We start from the raw sequence: 21,828 nt of genomic DNA on the forward strand, positions 1-21,828 counted from the left end.
TGATACTAACCAATAGGGAATTTTGCTAATTTAACTAAATTTAAAAAATAATATTGAAAAAAGGGCTGAGTTGAAAAATATATCTGCTATGTGCCTTTTGATTATTTCATTTGATTTTTTCTATTTGATACATCATCAAATAGGTTTTTAAATAGTATTGTTTGTTACATTTTATTGAATTATTGTCACCAAGCTTTTGGACTAGCACACAATCCACAGTGCCAGAATCGTTTGTTGCACTGGTTCAGCATTACACAGCGATTGCACTTTCTTACCGAGGTGGTTTGTACCACTTCTACCGCATGCTTCCTGCAATCTGTATATGTGTGTGTGTGTGTTCTGCCTGATGTACGTATATTGTCGTCTCATCAACCCGCCCCGTACGTGTTCGGACTTGCTTATCATAGCATCCCGCTGAGTGCAATATTTTACATATCGAGGGACGAGATGACGAGATTGGTTCGTGTTGCGAATGTAGCTTGTGTTTTTTTTTAGTTTCAGAAAATGGACACGATCACGGGCAGAATGTTCGGTGAACCGTTTTATTCGAGTTGTTGCATTTTTTGTCGATGATTCCACACCATGCGAGTGTCTTTCGGTTTAAAGAAACTGGATTGCGCATAGAGAGCGTGCTTTGTCGTAAAACAGCACGTTTAGGATTTTTTTCTCTTAGCAACGGTGACAACGGTTCACAACCTCGATTGAAGGTTTTAAACGATGAGACAGAGGGGGCACGGCTCTTGTGATTTCGTACAAACACACACACAGAGCGTTGTGCTTTTTTTCGGGCGAAATTTCATTCTCAATATTTGTCCAGCTATACCATCTGTCAGTAGTTTCGTGTTGGTTTTGATTTTCGCACTGTTAAGAAAAGCACTGCAACCGAAGAAAAGCCAGCTGACGGCATAGAGTTAGACGTGATTTTTACAAAGATAAGAACCATTGCCGTGTGAGAGCGATTTACGAGCGTTTTTTTTGTGGTATTTTACCAAAATAAGAGGAGGGAAACAAATCTCAAAGAAATGGTGTTTGCGAAACTCTCCCCATCCGCGTACATCAGCATTGCAATAAATGTCTATGTTGAAATAGGTACGAACATTAAAGCCGAGTCTCCTTCGACTTGAAATGTAAAGTTGTTGTATTTTTGTTCAATAAAGAAAAAGCAACTACAAGTACTTATTTGTCGATTTATTCAAACAATCGGTTTTTGCGGTAAATGCCGTTCGCCCTTTTGCCATGCCCCACGTCTGCTGGATTCGCTGTACCTTGATTGGTAGACGGGGTTTGGCTAAAACAAATAAGCAAAACAGAGAAACATCACTCTCTTCAAAAAGCTGCTGCACGACGAGCATATAAATCAACGCAAATCGACCTTTTGCAGTAGAGCCGTGAGCGGTAAAGTTTATGCGCATTAAAAAATAACTTTTGTCCATCTGGGTGGCAGCGCCACCCTGCACCGCGCGTTCTAAGAAACGAAAGCTTTGGTTTTATTCTTCCGTTTTTTGTCTTCTTTGCTGCTGTTGCGGCTGCTGGTGCTGTTGCTGCTGCCGTTTTGTTTTACTCACGGTTCAGTGATGGAAGGGCCATGTGTTGTGACAGTCCTTTGGTTCTGTCTGATCGCTCTTTCGTGGTCGCATGATTGCATTTTGCAGTATGGAGGAGGGGTTGAATTATTGGTGTTTTCTTTCCCCATAGTATTGCTATTGTAAGCGATATTATATTTGTGCTGGGGATATGTTTTTGATCTTGAAAAATGTTAAAAAAATGAAAAGAAATAAGATTTTAAAAAAATATAAACATGGTTTATGGGCAGCGAGTCGTGTCCTTTCTTTGTTGATATTCTTAGTTAGTTTTTTTTTTTCGTTTTTCATGAACGGCAACCAACCAAGTTGATCGTAAAAATCTGGTACAAAATACGAAAATGCCTTTGAAAATTATAGATCGTTAAAAAAAAAACAATCACGTTTAACAACACAGCAAAAACGCATCAACAAATAATCACACAAAACATGGCGTAGAAGTAATTGGCTTTATTTGAAAACTTCACTAAAGCCGATTCACCACAACGTACGACCGCCCTGCGCTGAAACTACCGTCAAACTGTGGCCAGCAGCCGGTGCAGAGCGAGTAAAAACCAAACAAAGCGTGCGTGCACATCGATAACGACAAACTTTTGCCTATGAAAAATAAACAACTCCCAAATTGAACCCGGTTCGAGTAGGGAGTTTTAGAAAGGATAAAAACAAGTTCGACTCACCTCAACAGCTTTGCCGGGAGGTAGAGCGGTAGAGAGAAAACCTACCAGTAAACTCACTATTTGCATCGAGAGCTACACTACTACTCTGCACCGCGCACCGATCCGAGTTGCGTTTGGTGTGAAAGTTTTATTCACCTAAATGGATACGAAAAGGGCTGCTGCACCACAGCACCGTCCGTCGTTTTTTGATGGATGATAAATTTTTCAAGCTCACCTCAATCTCTCTCTCTCTCTATCTCTCTCTCTCTCTCTCTCTATCTCTCTCTCTCTCTCTCTCTATCTCTCTCTCTCTCTCTCTTTGTCCAAAGTCTTCTCGAGGGGGCTTTTAAAGTCTCTTGTTTTTTTTTGTGCTACAGGAACTATAACGTTTCGATTGTTCGATCACGGCACCGCGGGTGTGTATGATTCGATTTTTCACTCTCAACTACGGACGGCTAAACTGGCTGGCCGTGTTTGCGCCTGGCGGCAATCGATGCAATCAGGTTTGCGCACGCTTTAATCAAAGCGCACTAGCGGAAAGAGCAATTGACCGAAATGGGGAATGATAAAGGCGCCAACTCAGGACGAGGTAAATGCTTTCCGTTACTGTAGGGGTGTAGCTTTTTTTTATCTATGTTTTTTTTTTCGTATCTCCATTTACTGCTATTGTGTTGGCACTGGTTGAATAGCAGATGCAACTGTAATTTGCGTGTGTGTGTGTGTGGGTGTACCGGAGTAGAAAAACGAGCCAATATTTCCAGCGCGCTGAACAGTGTGGATGAATTGATAATTAAATATTGTAGTAGGTAGCGGTGGGAAGGAAGTAAGAAAGGCAGGAAAAGACAATAACATACCCTGGGGAAAGGGCATGGTGGTGGTTATGTAGTTACTGTTATTAAAAACTAACTGAAAGCGACAAAAAAAAACAAAACAAAAAAACATGTAACATGAATGCGGTGTAAAGCCACAACGGTATCGCGATGTAAATAAATCATTGTAAAACATTATCGAAATGAAATGAAATGTTAATAAGAGAGAAGCAGCATCCCTTTTCATCCATTTTTGTTCATGTTTTCCATTGGTTGATTGTGAGCAAAGAAGTGTGTTGCAATTACCGTCCCCAGCTGAATATGGTAATCGTTGGTTTGCATACATTTTGGCGCACATAGCACGTGGTTGCGCCGTTTTGAACGAATCGTGGCAAACCGTTAAAATTCGCTCTCTCCATCTCACGTGCGTGACGCTCACGGCCAAATTGTGTGTTTGCGAGTGTGCGGCGGGAGTCTCGCGAGAGGGTGAGCAGCAGATGAGAGCACTCACGAGGTGAGCGATTGCAGTGAGGTACAATTTCACCGTTCTGGCTCATTGACAGAACAGAAGGGGTGGGGGGGGGGGGGGGCTTACTGTTTCTTGTGTGCATACTTATTTCACAACTGCTGCGTCTTTATTAGAAATAAGCAAGAATCATACATTTTAAATGCAGCAGTGTGGTTGGTTTTGCTCAAAATTTATTTTTTAACGCTCCTTTATGCTAAAGGCAGCTTCTCGGTGCGTCTTTTATTATCCCGCGTGGGATGTATTTGTACTGATGAAAGTGTCTGAGGGTGGGCGATTTACCGGTCGGTACACGTTCAAAACATTTGCATAATTTTGGCGTAAGCGAAATAAAGCTGAAAGAATCACAAGAAAAAAGGACCTGCAAAAAGGTACGAAAACAATGAACCATAAAAAAAGCGTGTAGCTGTTGACGCCATCACTGTTGCCACGAGCCTTTAATCAATTTAATTGCGGAGCGGCATCTGATTGAGGTGCTCTCGCTGGAACGTCGTAAAGCGAAGCGGGGCGTTGGGTTGCATGGGATAGGAATGCACAAATTCCAAGGACCGTTTAGTGCTGTGCTTAACGTATTGGTTAATTGAAATGGAAATCAACAGGCCTGGTTGGTGTAATTGAATTTGGAGAAACCCTTTCAATCGATGGGTCCCCGCTATTAATGCACCTCTCAGGCGTTATCTAATAGGATAATTATGATGTACAGTATCATTGAAAGTTAACAATCGATGAGGGCAGTTGTATTAGCTAATGGGTGATGAAATATCATTGAAATGTGTGAATGAAGGTTTGTTTTCATACTTAAAATTTCAAATATTGGCTTCCATTGAACGTTAGACAATATCCCACATTGATTTTTCTAATTGGAATTGGTTACAAGATTATTCGTATCATTGCTGAAATCCTCAAAAATATGTCATATGTTTTATACTTTCATTAAAGATCTTAAATTACAAAAAAAAAAACGATGTATAATTTTGACATATATTTAAAGAATTTATAAGTTAAACTTAATTTTGTGAAAATGCTGCTCAGATGCGCCTCACATGACATTTTCCAAGTGTTTGACCTATCGGACCATCCCAGCGCAAGATTGTTATCAAAAAGCTACCGAATGGATTTCATTTTACATCAGCCCTATTCACCCCATTAGTATGGCATGGCGCTTTTCATCAACCATCGATTCATCCATTCACGGGTGGTGTTTTAAAGGCGACCGTGATCATAATTACACCGCCAGAAGTGTCAATATACACCGTTGTAGAGCATTTTTGTTATCCAGGATCCCTTTGATCATTCCCGAGGCTGCGTTCTCGTGCACGGTAGTCGCACTTTATCAACTCGCCCACCGGCATTTCATCATGCGTGGAATCATATGTGAGGCAGGGCTTCAGCTTAACACATTTTGCGAGTGTTATATCGACATTTTCCCTGGCCGCTGCACCCGGATGAACAATGTAAGGAACATTTTTCAATTAAGGTATATAACCCAGCATAAAGGTGAAGCACAATGTTTTACGCGTTAATGAAGGCTAGCACAATCACACACGTGTCGGTGTACCCGGCTCGGTTCAGTTTTAATAACATTCCCAACAATGTACCCTGTTGCGCACTGCATGACCTACCTCTCGCTCACTGACGCTGGCGTTTGGCTGAAAAGAGTAGTATGTGGACCAGCGAACAGGGTTTAATGTTTGTGTTGGTGTGGGCAGACATAAAATTGGCCAACGCTACGTAGAGTGTGATAGAGTTTTCCTGCGTGCCTTTCCACCGAACTGTTGGAGGTTCGTTGTGTTAGAGAACCAAGGTTTTGACCAAGAGCATAGAACTGGTTTGTTTCCCGCCGTACTCCGTTGTGTGAATATGGTTTCAATTAAAAAGTGCGCACGTTCGGAAGCCGTCCGAGAGGATTGTTATGATTGAAATGACTTCGGGTTGCAGAGTGCGGGAAGGGAATCGGTTCGAACCATAGACTAATGACCGTCGGCAATGGTCGTAAATTGGGCTAATGTTTCTAGAATGAAATGGGCCAGTTGTGCTAAAGCAGTAGCATTCTTTGCTGTGTGAATCATCGGGTGAGTGTGTATGTAGGTTGATGAGCATTTTTACACCATTTCTTAGAAAGCAAAACGTATTTCGATGGGTGTGTTGGTCTAGAGCGCAATGAGAAACGTTTGCTGTGTTTTGGTAATCATGGAAAGATATTTAATTTTGCTTAATCTGTGGCTTTTTTAGACCAGCCAACGGAGCAATTTAATAATTGAGTGGGTTTGGAAGAAAAGAACATGCATCATTTATTTAGTCATTCAATTTTAATGATTCTAAGCTTTCCGGAGCAACTGAACATTAGGTTATAAGGTTATGTACCATAATTGGATTTGACTATTAAATGAATTAAAATGAGCATTTCTTTCTGTAATACTTATGTGTAAGAAAACGTACTCAGAACTTTTAATGGAGTTGCGAAATGCGAAATGGAAAGATTACGTTTATTTAATGTTTGAATACATTGTTAATAAAAATCTGTTGCAATTGTACTGACTTAATAAGTAGGCTAGACATGTCAAATGGACGAGGGTTCTTTATGCGGCCCGTAACGATCCAAAGTTATGAATAATCTTATCTATATTTGAAATAGAACAGCATTAGCACCGACAATCTGGCTAATATAGCGTCCCGCGAAATGATTTTTGGGTTAACAAGTGGTCCGCCGAACACATGAGTTTGACATTTCTGATGTAGGCTATTGTTTGAAATATCTGCAAAAAAACAATCAAAGAGCATAGGTTGAACTGGTTTAACAATATTACTATATGTGCATTCCTAAGCCATTTTTATCTGATTTTGGGACCAATTAGGCTTTAATGTAATGGAAAATTCAAAGAATTCATATTGAACACGTTTAGGATAATTATGTCGCTGCAGTGACAACATTAATACAAAACGACTCTTCTCGTGGCGTCATGTACAACTGTTTGCAAAGTTACAGAACAATCCTCAATATGAATAATGACAAATATTCATAAGAAAAGGAACGTGAATTGGATCGTCCATCATGCCCTTGCAGCTGTAAGTTTTTTAGACAACTTTAGGCAAAAGGCAGGGTTTGTCATCTTTATGTTAAATTTAGACTTTGTCTTCGTCTTGCTAATTGCAGATGTATAGGAATTTGCACGTAAGAATCTGTTCCATTGCAAACAGTAGTTTAACCATACGCTCAACGGAAAGATTGAAGTCGATACTGGCGGCCTTGTGCCAGTTTTCCCAATGCAACCATAAATGGACCAATGTGGCTCACGAACGTGGTTATGTCTTCAAGGCTTAGCGATTATTCGCCATCACATCGCACAGAGCACATGACGAATGGCCTTGTCTTTCCGCAACACACAATATAAATTGTTGCATTCATGGCACCATGTTTGCGCTTTTTGCTTTATATAAATGCACACACAAAAAAGAGAGAAACTAATAATAACGTCATCTCTATGACATCAACGGGTGAAACTGTCGCCATCATAGAAGTGGTGGAATCTGTCATATGAAATCATCAAACCTACCGCTAAGGAATGGGGGACATCGATTTAGATCCGAAGTTGTCCCCACCTTATCCTCCCGAGATCTGATCGTTTATGCAAATGAATCGCTATGCTATTGCACCCGGTGTGTCAGAAGCAGAGCGAGTGTGCGCGTTCGATTATTCATCCGATGCAGGAGGGGACAGCCTCGATATAACCCATCACCCCATTTGCCCGGCAGGCAAAACAACGAGTGACGAGATCAAAAAGGGCTCTCGTGTTGCAGGCCCGCACAGACGTCTAAGACGTCTGAATCACGATGCCGCCCGGGCGATAATTACGAGACATTCTTGCGGGCGATGTCATCAAAGCACGCGGGTCCACACAAACCGGGAGACCGTGTGCGTGACGCATGTGTGAGTACATGTGGCGAGGTGGCCGAGCGGAACGGCTGAAAGACTCAGTCCTTCAGGGCGCCGGTGGAAGGTCCAACGATTTTCGGGTTCCCTGAACGCAACCGGCGCAAACGCACATGTGGCCCCAATAAAGGCAGATTTATTGCCGCTTTCATAGTTTTCACTCGATGTCGCTGGAGCCGCCTGTCCGCCCTGTGTTCTCGCTTCCAATCACATCGTTCCCTCCCGCCGTCCCCTCGTGTCCATGTGTCGACAGTGCGAGACGCACTCCCGGGCGGACGTCCAGGCGTCGACATAATTAGCACACATGTTTTCCGTTCCGGCAATTTCCCAGTGGGAAGATTTATCATTTCCTACCGATCGCATAAATTGGATTAATGTTGCGCAAAATTTCATCGACCTGGAAAGTGTCCGAACACTTCTTGGTGCCTCGAAAGTGTGTCTGTGTGTGTGTGTGTAGGTGTGCGGCCGGATATCGTTCGGTGGATTTAAAGCAAAAGTCTTCCTACGGATCGATAACGATACGCCCGTCCTCCGTCCCATGGTTATGAGTCATGGTCAAGTTTGGTAGTCGTCGGCATCGTCCTATTTCTAATGCACACACACACCCACACATACTCATTGTTACTCCCTTTGTCTTGGAGGAAGGTGAAAAGCAATGTCGACCGTCGTCTCGATCGACTATTTTTAGCGCGCCACAAGCGGCAGCACTCGAGAGGGAAGAAACATCGTTTCCAGAAGATGCTGGCACCACTATCACCTGAATGTTCCCTGTGGTTTGCTCCGGAGGGGGAGGCATTTGATGGGTACTGGGAGGGTGTATTGAGTGTATGTGTGTGTCCACACGTCTGTACTGCAGAAAACCGCACGGTGAGCACAGCACTGTCGACTCCATTTGCTAACACTCCATCACACTGCAACCTGAGGATGTTGGGAGTTTCTTTGAATGAACTTCTTTGCATGCACTTGGAAAGCAAGAGCAACATGCCAGCAGCATTGGTTCCACTGGTCCTTCAGCACATTCTTCATCGTCCAGAGAGTGGACCAACAAATCTTCACTGTAATCTGGCTCGTTATCGTATCACTGAATCCGTGTGCTAACCGGGGCCTTGGAGCACCTGGAAGCTACGAAGTTGTCAGACTTGTCACATGCAATGTTCTCGATATCCAATTATTACTGTGTGCTCTGTAAGTGATTGACCTGTGGTCTTTCAGGAGCCATAGGTGGTAAGTTTTAATGAAGAACTATCAACTTATGTACATCACTCAATAGAATCATGCGGAATAATATGTATTCTCCGTAAAAGTCGGATTTGATAAGGATGGGAAGAAGATGCCGATTACAATGCCATTCCCAAAACAATGTCGAATGAAGTTCATATTTTGTTTTGTTGGTGAACTTTGTGAAGGATTGAATGTGTGTACAACTTCAGGAAGATACAATGCCGTGCCCATTATAATCTTCATTATCCACATAAGGCTAAAATCAACAATAACATCTGTTGTTATGCATTTTATCTGCTTGTCTGATGCGCTCTTTCTCCATTATATTTCACAATATTTGATAACTTCCGTTTCTTCCTGAGTTATAGGCTCTATTATTGTAGCCGAAATATACTGTGTTTGTTTCCATCCATGCTTTCAGCGTATGCGATAGAGCACAGGTGCTGAGTACGACCCGATGTATGTCATAACAACAGCGAGCTCAAATTTCAATCGACTTTCTATGATCTAACCGTCAGCAACAAACAAAACCCCCCACTTTATCTCTCTCCTACACTTTCTCTCTCTCTGTCTCTCTGCTAAACATACACACCGTTGTAAGTGAATCCACTCGAAACGAGAATGCATCCTCATGCACCCCGACAGAGTGTCACAGCACCGCTGGTGCCATCTGGGTGGGTGGCTTTTAATTTCACCTTTATAACCGTAGAACGCTCTTTAATGGGTTTATATCCTTTTCCTTCCGAGTCATGTGTCATCGGATTGTGTGCTCTGGCAAGCAAACGGGTAGCAGGCAAAAGTGAAAGCCACAACGGTTGCCACCGTACCGTACTGCACCGGAGGTTAATGTAATAAGTGTCTGTGCCGGTGAGAGCATCCGCTCGTTTCGGCGATGTTTGTTCTTGGCCAGGATAAGCAAAATTGCGCCTCCTTCCTAGAGCTAGAGTGTGGCACTTTTGCAGGACAGAACGACTTCAAAGCCACACGCGGCGCTCTGTTGAATGTGTCCAATTTTTGGGAGCCGAACCCGCACAACCGATTTTTTTTCCACTCCGGAAGCGCACGCCGGGTCTCTACGCACGGCGACGTCTCATTTCGTTTCTGACATTTCATTATGTGGCTCGGTTGGAACCGTTGACATCATCAAAAGCTTTTGCCCTACCCGGTCTTAAGGTAAGGGTGGGAAAAAATCTTCATGTGTTTGTTCGCTTTCCTCGTCATCATCATCATCATCATCAGCAGCTGTTTCTTCCTGGAACGTTCAAGCTGCGTTGCTCGAATCACGGCCGACCGGTCGGGGTTCTGGTCGATTGGCCCACGTACGGCAGGAACTCAACAGAGCGGCGACCCACAGTTAGTGGTCACATTTGAGGGAGCCCCATTTCGCAGTGGGCAGATGAAAAGCGTCGCACTGTTGCTGTTGTGTGCTCCTCGTCGGTGTGGTGGAGCTTTTTTTGTCTGCTGCCTCGAAACAAGAACCTTTTGGTGGTGCGATGATTCGAACGGCGGAGGCACAAAAACTGCTGACAATTGCGCTTGGTAACCGTACAGAAGGATGAAGGCTGGAGGATTTCAACTCTCTTTCTCGCTCTTTCTCTCTCTCGCTCGGAAAAATCTCTTGTGAAACGAGCTTTTACTTCACTGGCCTCGCTTCGGACAGAGTGTTACGAGGATGCTGCTGCTACTGGGTGGCGTTATCTTTGGAATCGAGCGTGAAAAGGAGATTGGTTTTTTTGCTCCAGGAAAAGTGTTCCCATTTATAGAACTACAACGTTCCTTACACGGGTATAGAAAAAGTGATGAGTTTACACGTTCCCTGGCACTTTGGTGGCTATGGAAAGCGCACAGGTCAGCTGATTCATTTGTTCGGCTACACTTGTCAATGAAACAACCATTTCATCGTGACATTTGGGACATGCATTATCGGGAAAAAGTGTATGAAACGCGCTAATAGAATAGATCGACTGGAATGATGGGGCGCGTGTCTGTGTGGTCAAGCTGATAAATGTGTATTTATTAAAATTACACTGACATTTAAATTGAAGCTCGTAACCGAGCATAGTTCATATGAAGCTAATGGAATGAATTTCATTGAATTAATATTGCTAAATCCAATAATCGCTTTGAAGTGTCCGAGAATCGTTTTGGTCCACGCACAATCGAATCGAACGCTTTGAAGTGTTTTTTTTTCTATCAGTGTAAAGCGCTACAAATTCAATTTCGGGTTATAAACTGCGCTGCATTTTTGCAATATTTTGTGAAACGTTACTCCTTTAACAGCTTTAACTTGAACAGCCTAGCATGTGCAGATCAAACACATACTTTAGTATATCTAAACTGCCGGTAAAGTTTAGTATAGTACAAACGATTTAATTTTCTCTTGATCTTTTGTTTAAATTTGCTCAAATCATTGCAGTTTATCGGCTTTGATAGACATCATGTATAAAAAGCAGCATCAACATGTGTAACGGAACTTCAAAGCAGTATTTTGATCCATTTAAATTATGATATGATAGTTTTTTTTGCCTAAACTGAATTGTTTAGCTGACGTTAAGCTGACTTTGATAAGTCTATGGTTAATTAGTGTACACATTTCATGTGGCTGACCTTTCAATCCGATGTTACTGATGCATGAATTTCCCCAAATTTTACATATTATAAAATACAGTTTAAGTTAAGTAACAAATGAATTCGTACACAATAATCACTCTGCCAAATAGTATATATCAACAAATTGTGTTTAATTGTGGGATTAATGTTTACAATATAGTTTTTTTTTATGAATTAGGATTTCTTATCATATCAAATCACAACTAGCTCAGGCGTTCTGGTTGTTTACTTCTGAGAAAAATTTGACAAACACCGTTTCTTATTACTTACTAGTCTACTTAAATATGTGACGCTACAATCGTTTTGCGGTCTTTAGCAATCCCCCATAAAGGAGAATGAGAAGTCTTATTTTACGTTTAATGTAAGAATTCTTGCTTGAGGTAGTGCGTTGTTAACATCAGCTTAATCGTTTCATTTTGAACCACATTCACACATTTTATTTAGTATTTGTTTCTTTCTGATTGATTCAGTGTAATATGAAGTAAAATTTTTTATTATTTTGATTCATAAATTTATTAGTATTTTTTTATTACTTTTTATTTTATTTCAAATCTAAACATTCTGAAAATCCGTTTTCCATTGCTGCTCTAGGTCGATGTGTTCCGAGAATAAAATTGCACTTTACGATTGTCGCCCGGTGTTACGCAAACTGCCCATTACACTGTCCATGTGTCACCGCTTGTTGGACTCACTCTCGCGCTCTCTCTCTCTTTCTCTCTGTTTTAGAGTTTTTTTTGTCCACTTTTCCCACCGCCCGACCCATTACGCTTCAGCATTGATCGTACTGAATCCAATCCATGCTGCTCGATTTAACGGACGACCAGTTCCGATTTCGTATCGGGCACACTGCTTCCACCCAATGCCATCGACCCCCCCTCGCACAAAACGGCACCCGATTGTTCCTGTTTTCCCATTACACTTTAAAAGTGGAGTCCGAGTGAGTTGACGATACGACGGCCGCTGCTTGCAGGTCCGACAATAAAATAATAAAATATCCGCAACGGTCGCGCACCGGCCGGACGGATGGAACGGGGTTCGGTTGGTTATCCACTATTGCAATATCAACCGGACTGAAGTTCGCTTAATGACACGCCAAAACTACCCTCCAATATGTGGCACGTCGTTTTACTGGGACAGTTTACTGGCCTGCAAGGAGAGCCGGAAAAAAAGACTGACCCTTTTCCCCTGTCACGACGGTGGCCATTCCTGTGTGAGGTAATGGAAATGGTGGAGAGGGAGTGAAAAATTGAGCCACAAAACGGTAGACGAAAGTCTGACCGCTCGTGCTCACCGGGCACATTTAAATGGCTTTAGTCGAGATCCGTTCCAATCCGACTGCTGGTCGTGCGGCTCGCTGGCAATGGCCATGCTGACCGTTGGCGGTGTTATACGATCTCTTGTTTTGCAGCGTGTGATTCTCAAGAACGCACCGGGTGTGAGTGTCTCGCACCATCGGTACGACACGATAACAAACCGTAAACATGTAATTTTATATTTTATTGTCTCTCTTTCTCCGTTATTTTGTTTTTTTTTGTTCGCCCATATTCTGCCTTTCCGCTTTTGAGCGAGAGTTTTCCTCGGCCTCCGGCGGGAACCATTGTCAGCGGCTAGACTTTGGTCCGGCTGGTTCTGCATTTTGCGCTGCTGGCTGCAGACGGTTGCAGGTGCAGTTTTCCACACGCACGGTAAACAGGCCGGCACCACCGAGCAATGGGAAAGATGGGAGGGAGTGAGGGGTGTAACCCAGACCACAAGCTTTACATGACACCCAGACAGACAAATTTGGGCCCAATGAGGAAGGAAGGATTGGTGCAGTTATACGGCTGACCACAGAAACATGGCTTGCGCAACTTCCGACCGGTTGGAGCGGTCACGTGTGTGTGTGTGTACTCTCTGTTGTCTCTGTTTTTGGATAGATTTTCCACCATTTTTCCGATCCGTTCGTTTGTTAAGATATGTATTCTGTCTTTTCTTGCACTGCCCTTACGCACACACACACACATCGTATTTCTAAGCCGTGTGTATGCTAAGAGTTCATTCCACCCGTTACCATCCAGAACCGACCGGCCGAGTGAAAGTGTAACGAACTTTTCCGTTACCGTTCTTTGCCTTGTTTTTCTCCGGCTCGTTTCTTTGGCTCGTTTCTAGTAATGCGATCTGGCTGGTGAAATAGAAACCGCAAGCTAGCCCCATTCTTAATGGACGGCTCGGGTGGGGGAGAAAACACCAACGCAACGGCGATGCACCTAGAGCTGGGCTGCAGCAGACGCTAAATCCGATTTTGTGCCTCGATCCCAGGTAGAGTGCAGAGTGGCCTGCTGCCAAACGCACGGAACTGCAATGGAGGAGCACATTGGTGCTAAATATTAATTATATCTGGCACCGTTGTAAGCGGTGCTAATGTGACCTCATGCTCGTTTCGACGGCTCTCTGTGGGTGAAGTTTGCACGTTTGCGTTGGTGAGGTATGAATTATTTTATGCTTTTAAATTGTTGTATAGTAGTTAGGCGTGTTCAGATGGGATTTTTTTTATTTATAAAGGTGCCATGGAAAAATATGCATATCTGTATTAGTTCTGATAGATAATTTCCTGATTTTATTTTCAAAAAAGAAAAATCCCTAGAAACAGCAATAACTGATAAAAAAGTAGCTTATTGAAATGTGACAACAGTCTAAGATTTTGATATGTTTACCTTAATTTGCTTTTAGTTCTTATTGTTGATGGAATTGAGATCAGATTGTTAGGGATCTGGCTTGCGATTGATCCATGTTTGGAAATGTTTGTCCTCTATTTATTGTTTATGTGAAGCTTAATGTTAGTAACTAGCAGTGAAAAGTGTATCTCTCCATTGTTGCAATCAATTGTTTATTTTATTGTTTTGGTATTTTTTTTATATTTTATCTAATATTTGTTTTATCTATTTTCGTCTTTAATCAACTTCTATTGGTTTCTGTTATTTGAAATATCAAAATTTACTATTTTAGTTTTATTTGAATTGATAGTTTACCAATATCGGGCTTGGTGTTATTATTATTCTTATTATTATTATTATTATTATCATTATTATTATTATTATTATTATTATTATTATTATTATTATTATTATTATAATTATTATTATTATTATAATTATTATTATTATTATTATTATTATTATTATTATTATTATTATTATTATTATTATTATTATTATTATTATTATTATTATTATTATTATTATTATTATTATTATTATTATTATTATTATAATTATTATTATTATAATTATTATTATTATTATTACTATTATTATTATTATTATTATTATTATTATTATTATTATTATTATTATTAGTATTATTATTATTACGATTATTGGTAATACTATTATTATTATTATTATTATTATTATTATTATTGTTATTATTATTATTATTATTATTATTATTATTATTATTGTTATTATTATTATTGTTGTTATTATTATTTTTATTATTATTATTATTATTTTTATTATTATTATTTTTATTATTATTTTTATTATTATTATTATTATTATTATTATTATTATTATTATTATTATTATTATTTTTATTATTATTATTATTATTATTTACTCCGAAAGTTATCCAGCTGGTGTTAGCTTACATAACATACTTATCTATATAATTAATGCTATAGAACAGTGCTAACTAAAACGCATCGAAAGACATAAGTAGTTTAACTGTCAATCAACCAGATAAATAAATAAACAACATAAACTGTAGATGCGTCATACTAAGCTATGTAAAAAGGTCCGTAAATTGTTTAAGTTTAAGTTCAAGTCGACATTGTTTCCTAGCGAGTTATAGACACTTATCATTTTTAATAAAGGATCGTTAGATCCAAAATTAGTCAATCTGAATTCTATGTTGAATAATGTCCTAGTGAAAGTTCAATTTGCTCAGAATTGACGGGGCGTCTAAAGATCCGCTAACAATTTTGTGTATAAATAAGCACTGTTGCAGAGGTTTCAGTCCAAATAACAGGCACCTTGTACGGTAAGAGGGACAAACAGAATTACCAGACCACGAGAGACGATAAAACAACGAACGAGTAAGCTTCCGTTGAACCGATTCTAGCCTATCTATTAAATATTGTTGTGTCCGCAAACGTCCAAATAATACTAGCACATTCTAAGGTAGGCCATAAACCAACATATCTCATTTCTTATGTGAAAGAGAGAAAACCAATTTGATGAATTTCTTAAATACTTTTATCAATTAAACAATTTATGTTATTAACTTATAAACAATCGTTATTAACTTATAAGAACCGGTCACTTTATGCTAAATTTTCGATACCTGATGTTTGAATTATTAATTTTAAATTGTTTGCACTATCAAAAAAAAAATTGAGTTAATTTAAAAACCTTAACAATTAAAGCATACAAATATCAAATGTTTAATTTGCACATTTATTGTTTTCCTCTCTGAACGCATATCTCTCTCTCCCTTCCCAAGCAAGCTCAGCGTGTGGGTTGTGCAATTTCTCTCACATACAAAAATTCCACTGCCTCCCGTGCTGAGTGCCTCACGCGTGAGATCGGCGAGCCAAACATAAACATTGACCACGCGGTTGCTATGCTGGTTGCTATCATACCGCCCGGTGCTACTACAGCCGGCATTTTTAGCATCACGCTGCATACCACTGTTTCCTCTCCTCGGCAGCTCGGTTGCTCCACCGAACACTGAGGAGCCGGTTCCGTTTGTACTCCGCTCTGTTGAGCGCTTATTCTCACTCAAACCTAACTCAGCTCTCGGGCCAACCGCTGTGAGTGGCTTTGAATCGACACAAAACGCACGAAAACCAAATAAAAGTTGCACGATATTTATAATTCAAACTGCAACATGCGGGATGTTATTGATGTAAATGATGTAATTGATAAAAATAAGTGTCTCGTTATATGGTTTCGTTTGATTAAAATAGACGATTGAATAGATACTGTCAAGTGCTCTCCTTATCAACCGATTCTCCGACTCACGCTTTTGCGCGCGCTCTCTCTCTCTCGCTCTCTTCTCACACAGCAGCACTCATTTCAAAACGCACCAAAACATTCCGTAGCATAAAGCGCTCGGCACGGCACCGTTTCAGTACATCTTCGTCCACCGTTGCGGTAGGATCCTGCTGTAGTGCCACCTGCATATAGCTCTCTTTGCGTGTGTTTCAAGCAATTCTAGCTGTTCGGTCGTGTGCTGGTACGTACGTATAACGGGCTCGACCTCCCCAACAGGGTACCGATTCGGTGCCTAGGGAAAGAAATCATCTAAAACAAGCGGCGTGTGAAAAAAAGCAACGATAATCCGACAGTTGCGTTTCCGGCTGCCGGTGTAGATGGGAAAAATCAACAGAATTGTGTACGTCTTGGAAAATCGAGGGCCGGGCACAATCATTTCCAGCGCGCGTGTTCCATTCCCTCACTAAATTGCAGCACATGTCATGTCCATTACCGCGCCCTCATGGCTTGCCGCTTTGCATCGGTCAAATGCTACACCAAATCCTCCGTCCGTTCTTCCGAGCACAGGGGAGCCTTGCAAAAGTGAAATTTGACTGACGGCAAAAGTGAACTACCAGTGTGTGTGTGTGTGTGCGGATTTGTGTTTGTGCAGTGTTGTGTAGTGCAAATGTTTCTGCCGCCGAACGTACCACACTGTGTGCACTACTACTGTGTGTGTGTGTGTGTCTGTGGGGATGCCGCGGACATGAATTGGCTCCACTGCATGATTGCATGTTTTCCATCGTGTTTTCCGGCTGTAGCGCGCGGTTTCCCCGATTTCAGCCCCGATGATGTTGCAAGTTGTCTATTGGCCTGGCGGGTGCCCGAACCGGGAGTGAAAAACAGGATACGCTCCCAATGGATTGATAAGATATGGACTGTCGGTGCCTGGTTGTGGAAGAAAGTGGATGCGAGGGGGAGAGGCCGTCATGATTGTTGTTCGATTCGTCAATGTGTTTTTGTTGCGTGCGTGAATGTGTGTTTCAATCCGTTGTGTATACCGGAATCGAAATCGGAACAGAAGGAAAAGCCCATTCTAACGGTGGACTGGCGGAGTGGAATTCGAATGGAAGGAAAAATTAACTTCCAAACCTCGCTTCGTGCAGTGGTTTGTTCTTCGCTGCCACGGAAGCAATTCTCACGTCCATTCGTGGTTCCGGTTGCTCATCCTGTGTCCTGTGTGGTGGCTTCCCCTAGTCATGGGGAGAGGGAAAGGAATTAAGGCAAAAGAAAAACATGATTCTTAGCGTCTTGCTGAGTGTACACTTTTTCTTCGACACAGCACTGTGTAATCAAATCGTGTCCGCATGTAATGTGAAATTGCCTGTGAACGAAAGGTGTTGGGGTGAGAGCTGGCAAGTTCCTTCATTTATCCCTGCATGTACCGAAGAGTGGCAGAAGGAACCCAGAGGAAGGAATTGTAATCAAAATCCCAAATATTCTTGGCCGGGCCGTTTCAGATAGGCCCAAAATGTGTGGAAATGGCAATCTTGGCGTGGGTCCGTTGTGTGCACTCTCCAACACACTCCTCCCTCCTCCCCCCACTCCCCACTCCCGTGCGAACTGAATCAATTTTTCCGATGAAAGCAAGACGTAGCAGCAGCAACGGCAACGGCGCGCAGCACTTTATGTGTTGCTCGTGGAAATTAATTAGAGCAAGGGAAGCAGAAAACAAAAACTTGCAAGAGCGCAAAATGCTGCTCATCAACCATGCATGTGCGGAAGCCTCTGTCCGCTTGCCCGTCCCGTCGTTTGCCAGTTTTAGTCGGGTGGAATGTGTTTGGTCGTCTGTCCGTCCCTCGCATCGGTGTACCGTTGGCCAGTGTGCGTACTCACGCACTAAATGTACAAACATCCTGATTTTACCAAGCGAGAGAACGTGGGAAGGCTTTCTATGTTTTGATTCTATTTCCGAGACGAGATTGATAATAATCTGCTTGCCCCGAGTGCGTCTGGGCACCGCTTGGGGAATGGTTAGCGCTATGAGAAGTTGGTTGGCGCATGATTTATACGGATTTTATACGTGCCGTGCGGTTGAGGTTTTTTTTTTTTAACAGGGGAAGTGGGAGCCAAATGCTTTCAGGAAATATAAGTTTTCTTTTGTGAGCTGCGATAAATTATTCTGGATGTTTTTGGAATAAGCAAATACTCTTGAAAACATTTTGTCACATTATTCATACGTTTAACATTTACAAAGTAACAAAATTATTCACTTTTTTTCATATATTTAGTATAAAACACAATCTAAAAACATGTCTAAAAAACATGAGAACATTTTTATTATTTTTGGCTATTATTTCTAAAACTGTTGACCGTTTGGTACGTTTTCCTTTCAAAGCAAGATTATCAAAAAACATCAAACTATCATAAAACTTTTTACCTGGTCCTTTTGGCCCCCACTGCGCCTAACGCACTAGCGTCGATCGAAAACGACACTTTCGCGCTCGTTTCGATGGTATTTTCATTTAAAATTTATTTCCTTTTGCACCACAAACCCCGGCCGGCCACCAGAATGTTCGCTCGCCTCTCGTTTCATCTAATTTTATTCCCACTTGACGCGATTTTCCCTGTGCGGAACGGAAGATTATACACTCAATCAGTTTTTCGCGCCTTATTTCGAGCGGGCCCGCTACAATGTTTAACGACCTGGACCTGGGGCTGGACCGGACTACGGGCGAGTGCAAAAACGAGTGCAATCGATGATAGAGTTATGACTCATCCCGTCTGTCGGTGGTGGTCAGCGTGTTTTGTTGCACTGCTTAATGAATGTCTCTAGTGGCGTGAACGAAGTGGAAAAAGCTCCGGTGGTTGGAGGGTGAAAATGCAAAAATCCCTCAACCAGTAGAAGATGGAAAGGAATGTTACAGCAATAGAAATACCCGTTTTATTTCTGCGGTCTCTCGCTCCGCGCGGCTAGTGATAAGTGAATGTTGATTCATGGTGTGTGATTTGATGCGAAAAATAATCGTTGAGTGTTTTCTGTTTTTTGAATATTTTTGTGTTTTATAGCGTAAAGAAAGTGAATCATTAAAGCCAGCCAGTAGGGGCGGCATTCATAGCTGGCGTTTTGTGGGATTTCTGTTTTTTTTTTTTCGGAGTGAAAATAAATCCCAAAAGACACAAGCGCACCACCCGATCCGGATAGAAAACCACCAATCGGATTGGAATAAAAATAATAATAAAAAACGCAAGCGCCCTCACGTAACCCACTCGTCTGCTCGCACGTGCACTAAGCGCCGTGCAACGTCATCGTATCGTAGTGGACGAGCAGCAGTATTGGCGGCAGCAGCAGCAGCAGCAGAACAAAACACATCCCACCAGTCGGCGCCGGACTTTGTGTGTGCTCCACGTGGCCAGCCAGCTGTTCCATTCGCTGGGGCTGGACTGGTGTGCGCCATCGCGCAGATAACGCTCATCATTCGGGCGCAGCGGCAGCGGTTCGGGCAGCTCGACGGCAGCGGCAGGCAACGGAAGTGCATCGTCGTAAATGCTGCAATGAAGTAAGTAGCCGGCGACACTAATCTGACAAATCGCTTACTGAAGGAAATAATCAGCGCAAAAACAGACGACCAAACGAGCAGAGTCGTGCGCGGATGCGAGGCAAAAAGTGATCTTCATTTCTCGCTTTTCCTGTGCCGCCGCTACCGAAAACAACAAATGCGGGGGTTGTCGATGTTGTTTTCCCTTTTTTTTTTACTGCATTTCCCTCATATTCTATTCTGTCGCTCTCACTTGCTCTGTAATAAAACACCTCGTCCGGCATGCTGTGACGTTGGTAACTGGGCTGTTGTTTGCCTTTGCTTTCGGCGATGCTCGATTGGAGTTTTCCTGACCCACGGTTCCCGAAAAAAAAATGGAATAAAAATGGATGTTGGGCTCCAAAAACAAAAAGGGGGAGGAAAGGACAAAATGCCCTAATGCGATTAAGTGAAGGGCCGCCGATCAGGCAAGCTTCGCAGGATGCTACGGAGGCTGACAAAAAAAAGGATAACAGTGGGGGCGGTACTTGGTGCATTGAACGTTAGCGTCGTTTGTTTCACAGGTTAGCGAAGGTTTAGTGGTATTTAGTTGATTTATTATTTTATTGTTATTATTTATAAGACTGCGCTATAAAATATTTGGCACCCAGAAAATATTACTTTTTAATCTGTTTTCTATTGACAAACTCTATCTCTCCAAATCGACTAGCTCTGAAATTATTATGTGTTGTTTTAATAATACACTACAAAACTTAATTTATTTTTATTTTCAAATTTCTCTTCTCCAACGAAATGTTCTTTTCACTGTCAGTTTATACCGTTTTGAACTTTTTTTTTTATTTTGTTATCGTTACATGACTTATAGAAAAAGTACTTGCCGACCCATTAATCATCGCATGTGACCGTTTGCGTTTGTGGTTTCACTTGAGCATAGTTAACCGCAAATGGATCAAGCCGTGTGGATCCGTTTCTGCTAGAACTAATCGCACAAGACAAGCACATCCCCATAAAAGACCGTGTGAAGTAATTTATCATGATTTCTCCAGAACCCCGTGAAGGCAGCAGCACTTGAGTTTTGGGTGGGTTTAGTATTTTTTTTCTTCAATTCCCTCAATTCGCACGAAACGATACGGTGAATAATCCTCTCCATCGGATCGTCTTGCGGGAAATGAAATGCTATCCCGTTCCGACCTCGAAAAAAGGCTCCATCGACCGGCTGAACTAATTGCTGGCAACGATTACGGTAGGCCCCCACCCAAACACCCTGTCCGTGTGTAGTGTAAAATGGTGAGAACCAGAGTGGATGCTCCAAAACTGTGACCGCCATCGCCGCCACCCCGAGATATATATGTGGATGCAATGGGTGGAAAATGTTCCAAAAAGTTCAAAACCTTCCCTTCCCGCATCAAACCACAAATTTGCTGCTGCCACCCCCGGTTCTCGGTCCACGCTCTCGCATCCCGTACGAACGAACGAATGATACTGTTTGACGTTGACTTTAACTACTCATGCGATCGAAGCTGCTCGTACAGCGGCATGGGGCGTATGGGGCGGAGCGTAAAAAAAGTGCAGCGCAAAGAAAACTTTCACCCTTGTCCTTGTGTGTTTCTGCTCTGCTCAGCTCTCGTAAACGGTGCTGGAGTGGTTTTCCGGACGGAATGTGCGCGGGGAGTTAGTTTCCACAACGTTTCCCAGCGGTTTCCACCGACAAACCTACTGCTGGAATCTTCACTAACCATCTTTACGCGGGAACATTCTTGCAAGACAGCACAGCCGGTGTTGCCTGCTGAACCCTGCAAGACTTTTCCGGGTCTTTCGACCTCTCCCCCCCGGACCGGTCGTTCGTGTGCGCCGGCAGTTGTGTCACACAGTGGTCAACCAGCAAGCAGCTGTGCGCGCGCCACACCGACATCCGTTGCCAGAAAGTTTGATGCTGCTCTTCTCTCTCTATCTCTCTCTCACACACACAGTGGGAAGGACACACTGTCACAGAGGATTTCT

General features: G+C 42.2%; 1 protein-coding gene across 9 annotated transcripts in view; it reads left to right on the forward strand.

Annotated features, from left to right (window-relative positions):
• Nucleotides 1-16,439: 16,439 nt before the first annotated feature.
• Nucleotides 16,440-21,828, forward strand: part of LOC120947924 (collagen alpha-1(XVIII) chain) — a 197,932-nt gene continuing 192,543 nt past the window's right edge. For 8 of the 9 annotated variants that reach the window (XM_049607966.1, XM_049607968.1, XM_049607971.1 and 5 more), the window contains exons 1-2: nt 16,440-16,550; nt 19,358-19,848. In XM_049607966.1, the coding sequence (XP_049463923.1) occupies nt 19,844-19,848 (5 nt within the window). In that variant the 5' untranslated portion in view covers nt 16,440-16,550; nt 19,358-19,843. Of the gene's footprint in view, nt 16,555-19,357; nt 19,849-21,828 lie in introns of all 9 variants that reach the window. The other variant, XM_040363755.2, reaches the window with a different exon arrangement.

Source organism: Anopheles coluzzii, chromosome 2, assembly GCF_943734685.1.
Source record: "Anopheles coluzzii chromosome 2, AcolN3, whole genome shotgun sequence".
Taxonomy (NCBI): Eukaryota; Metazoa; Arthropoda; class Insecta; order Diptera; family Culicidae; genus Anopheles; species Anopheles coluzzii.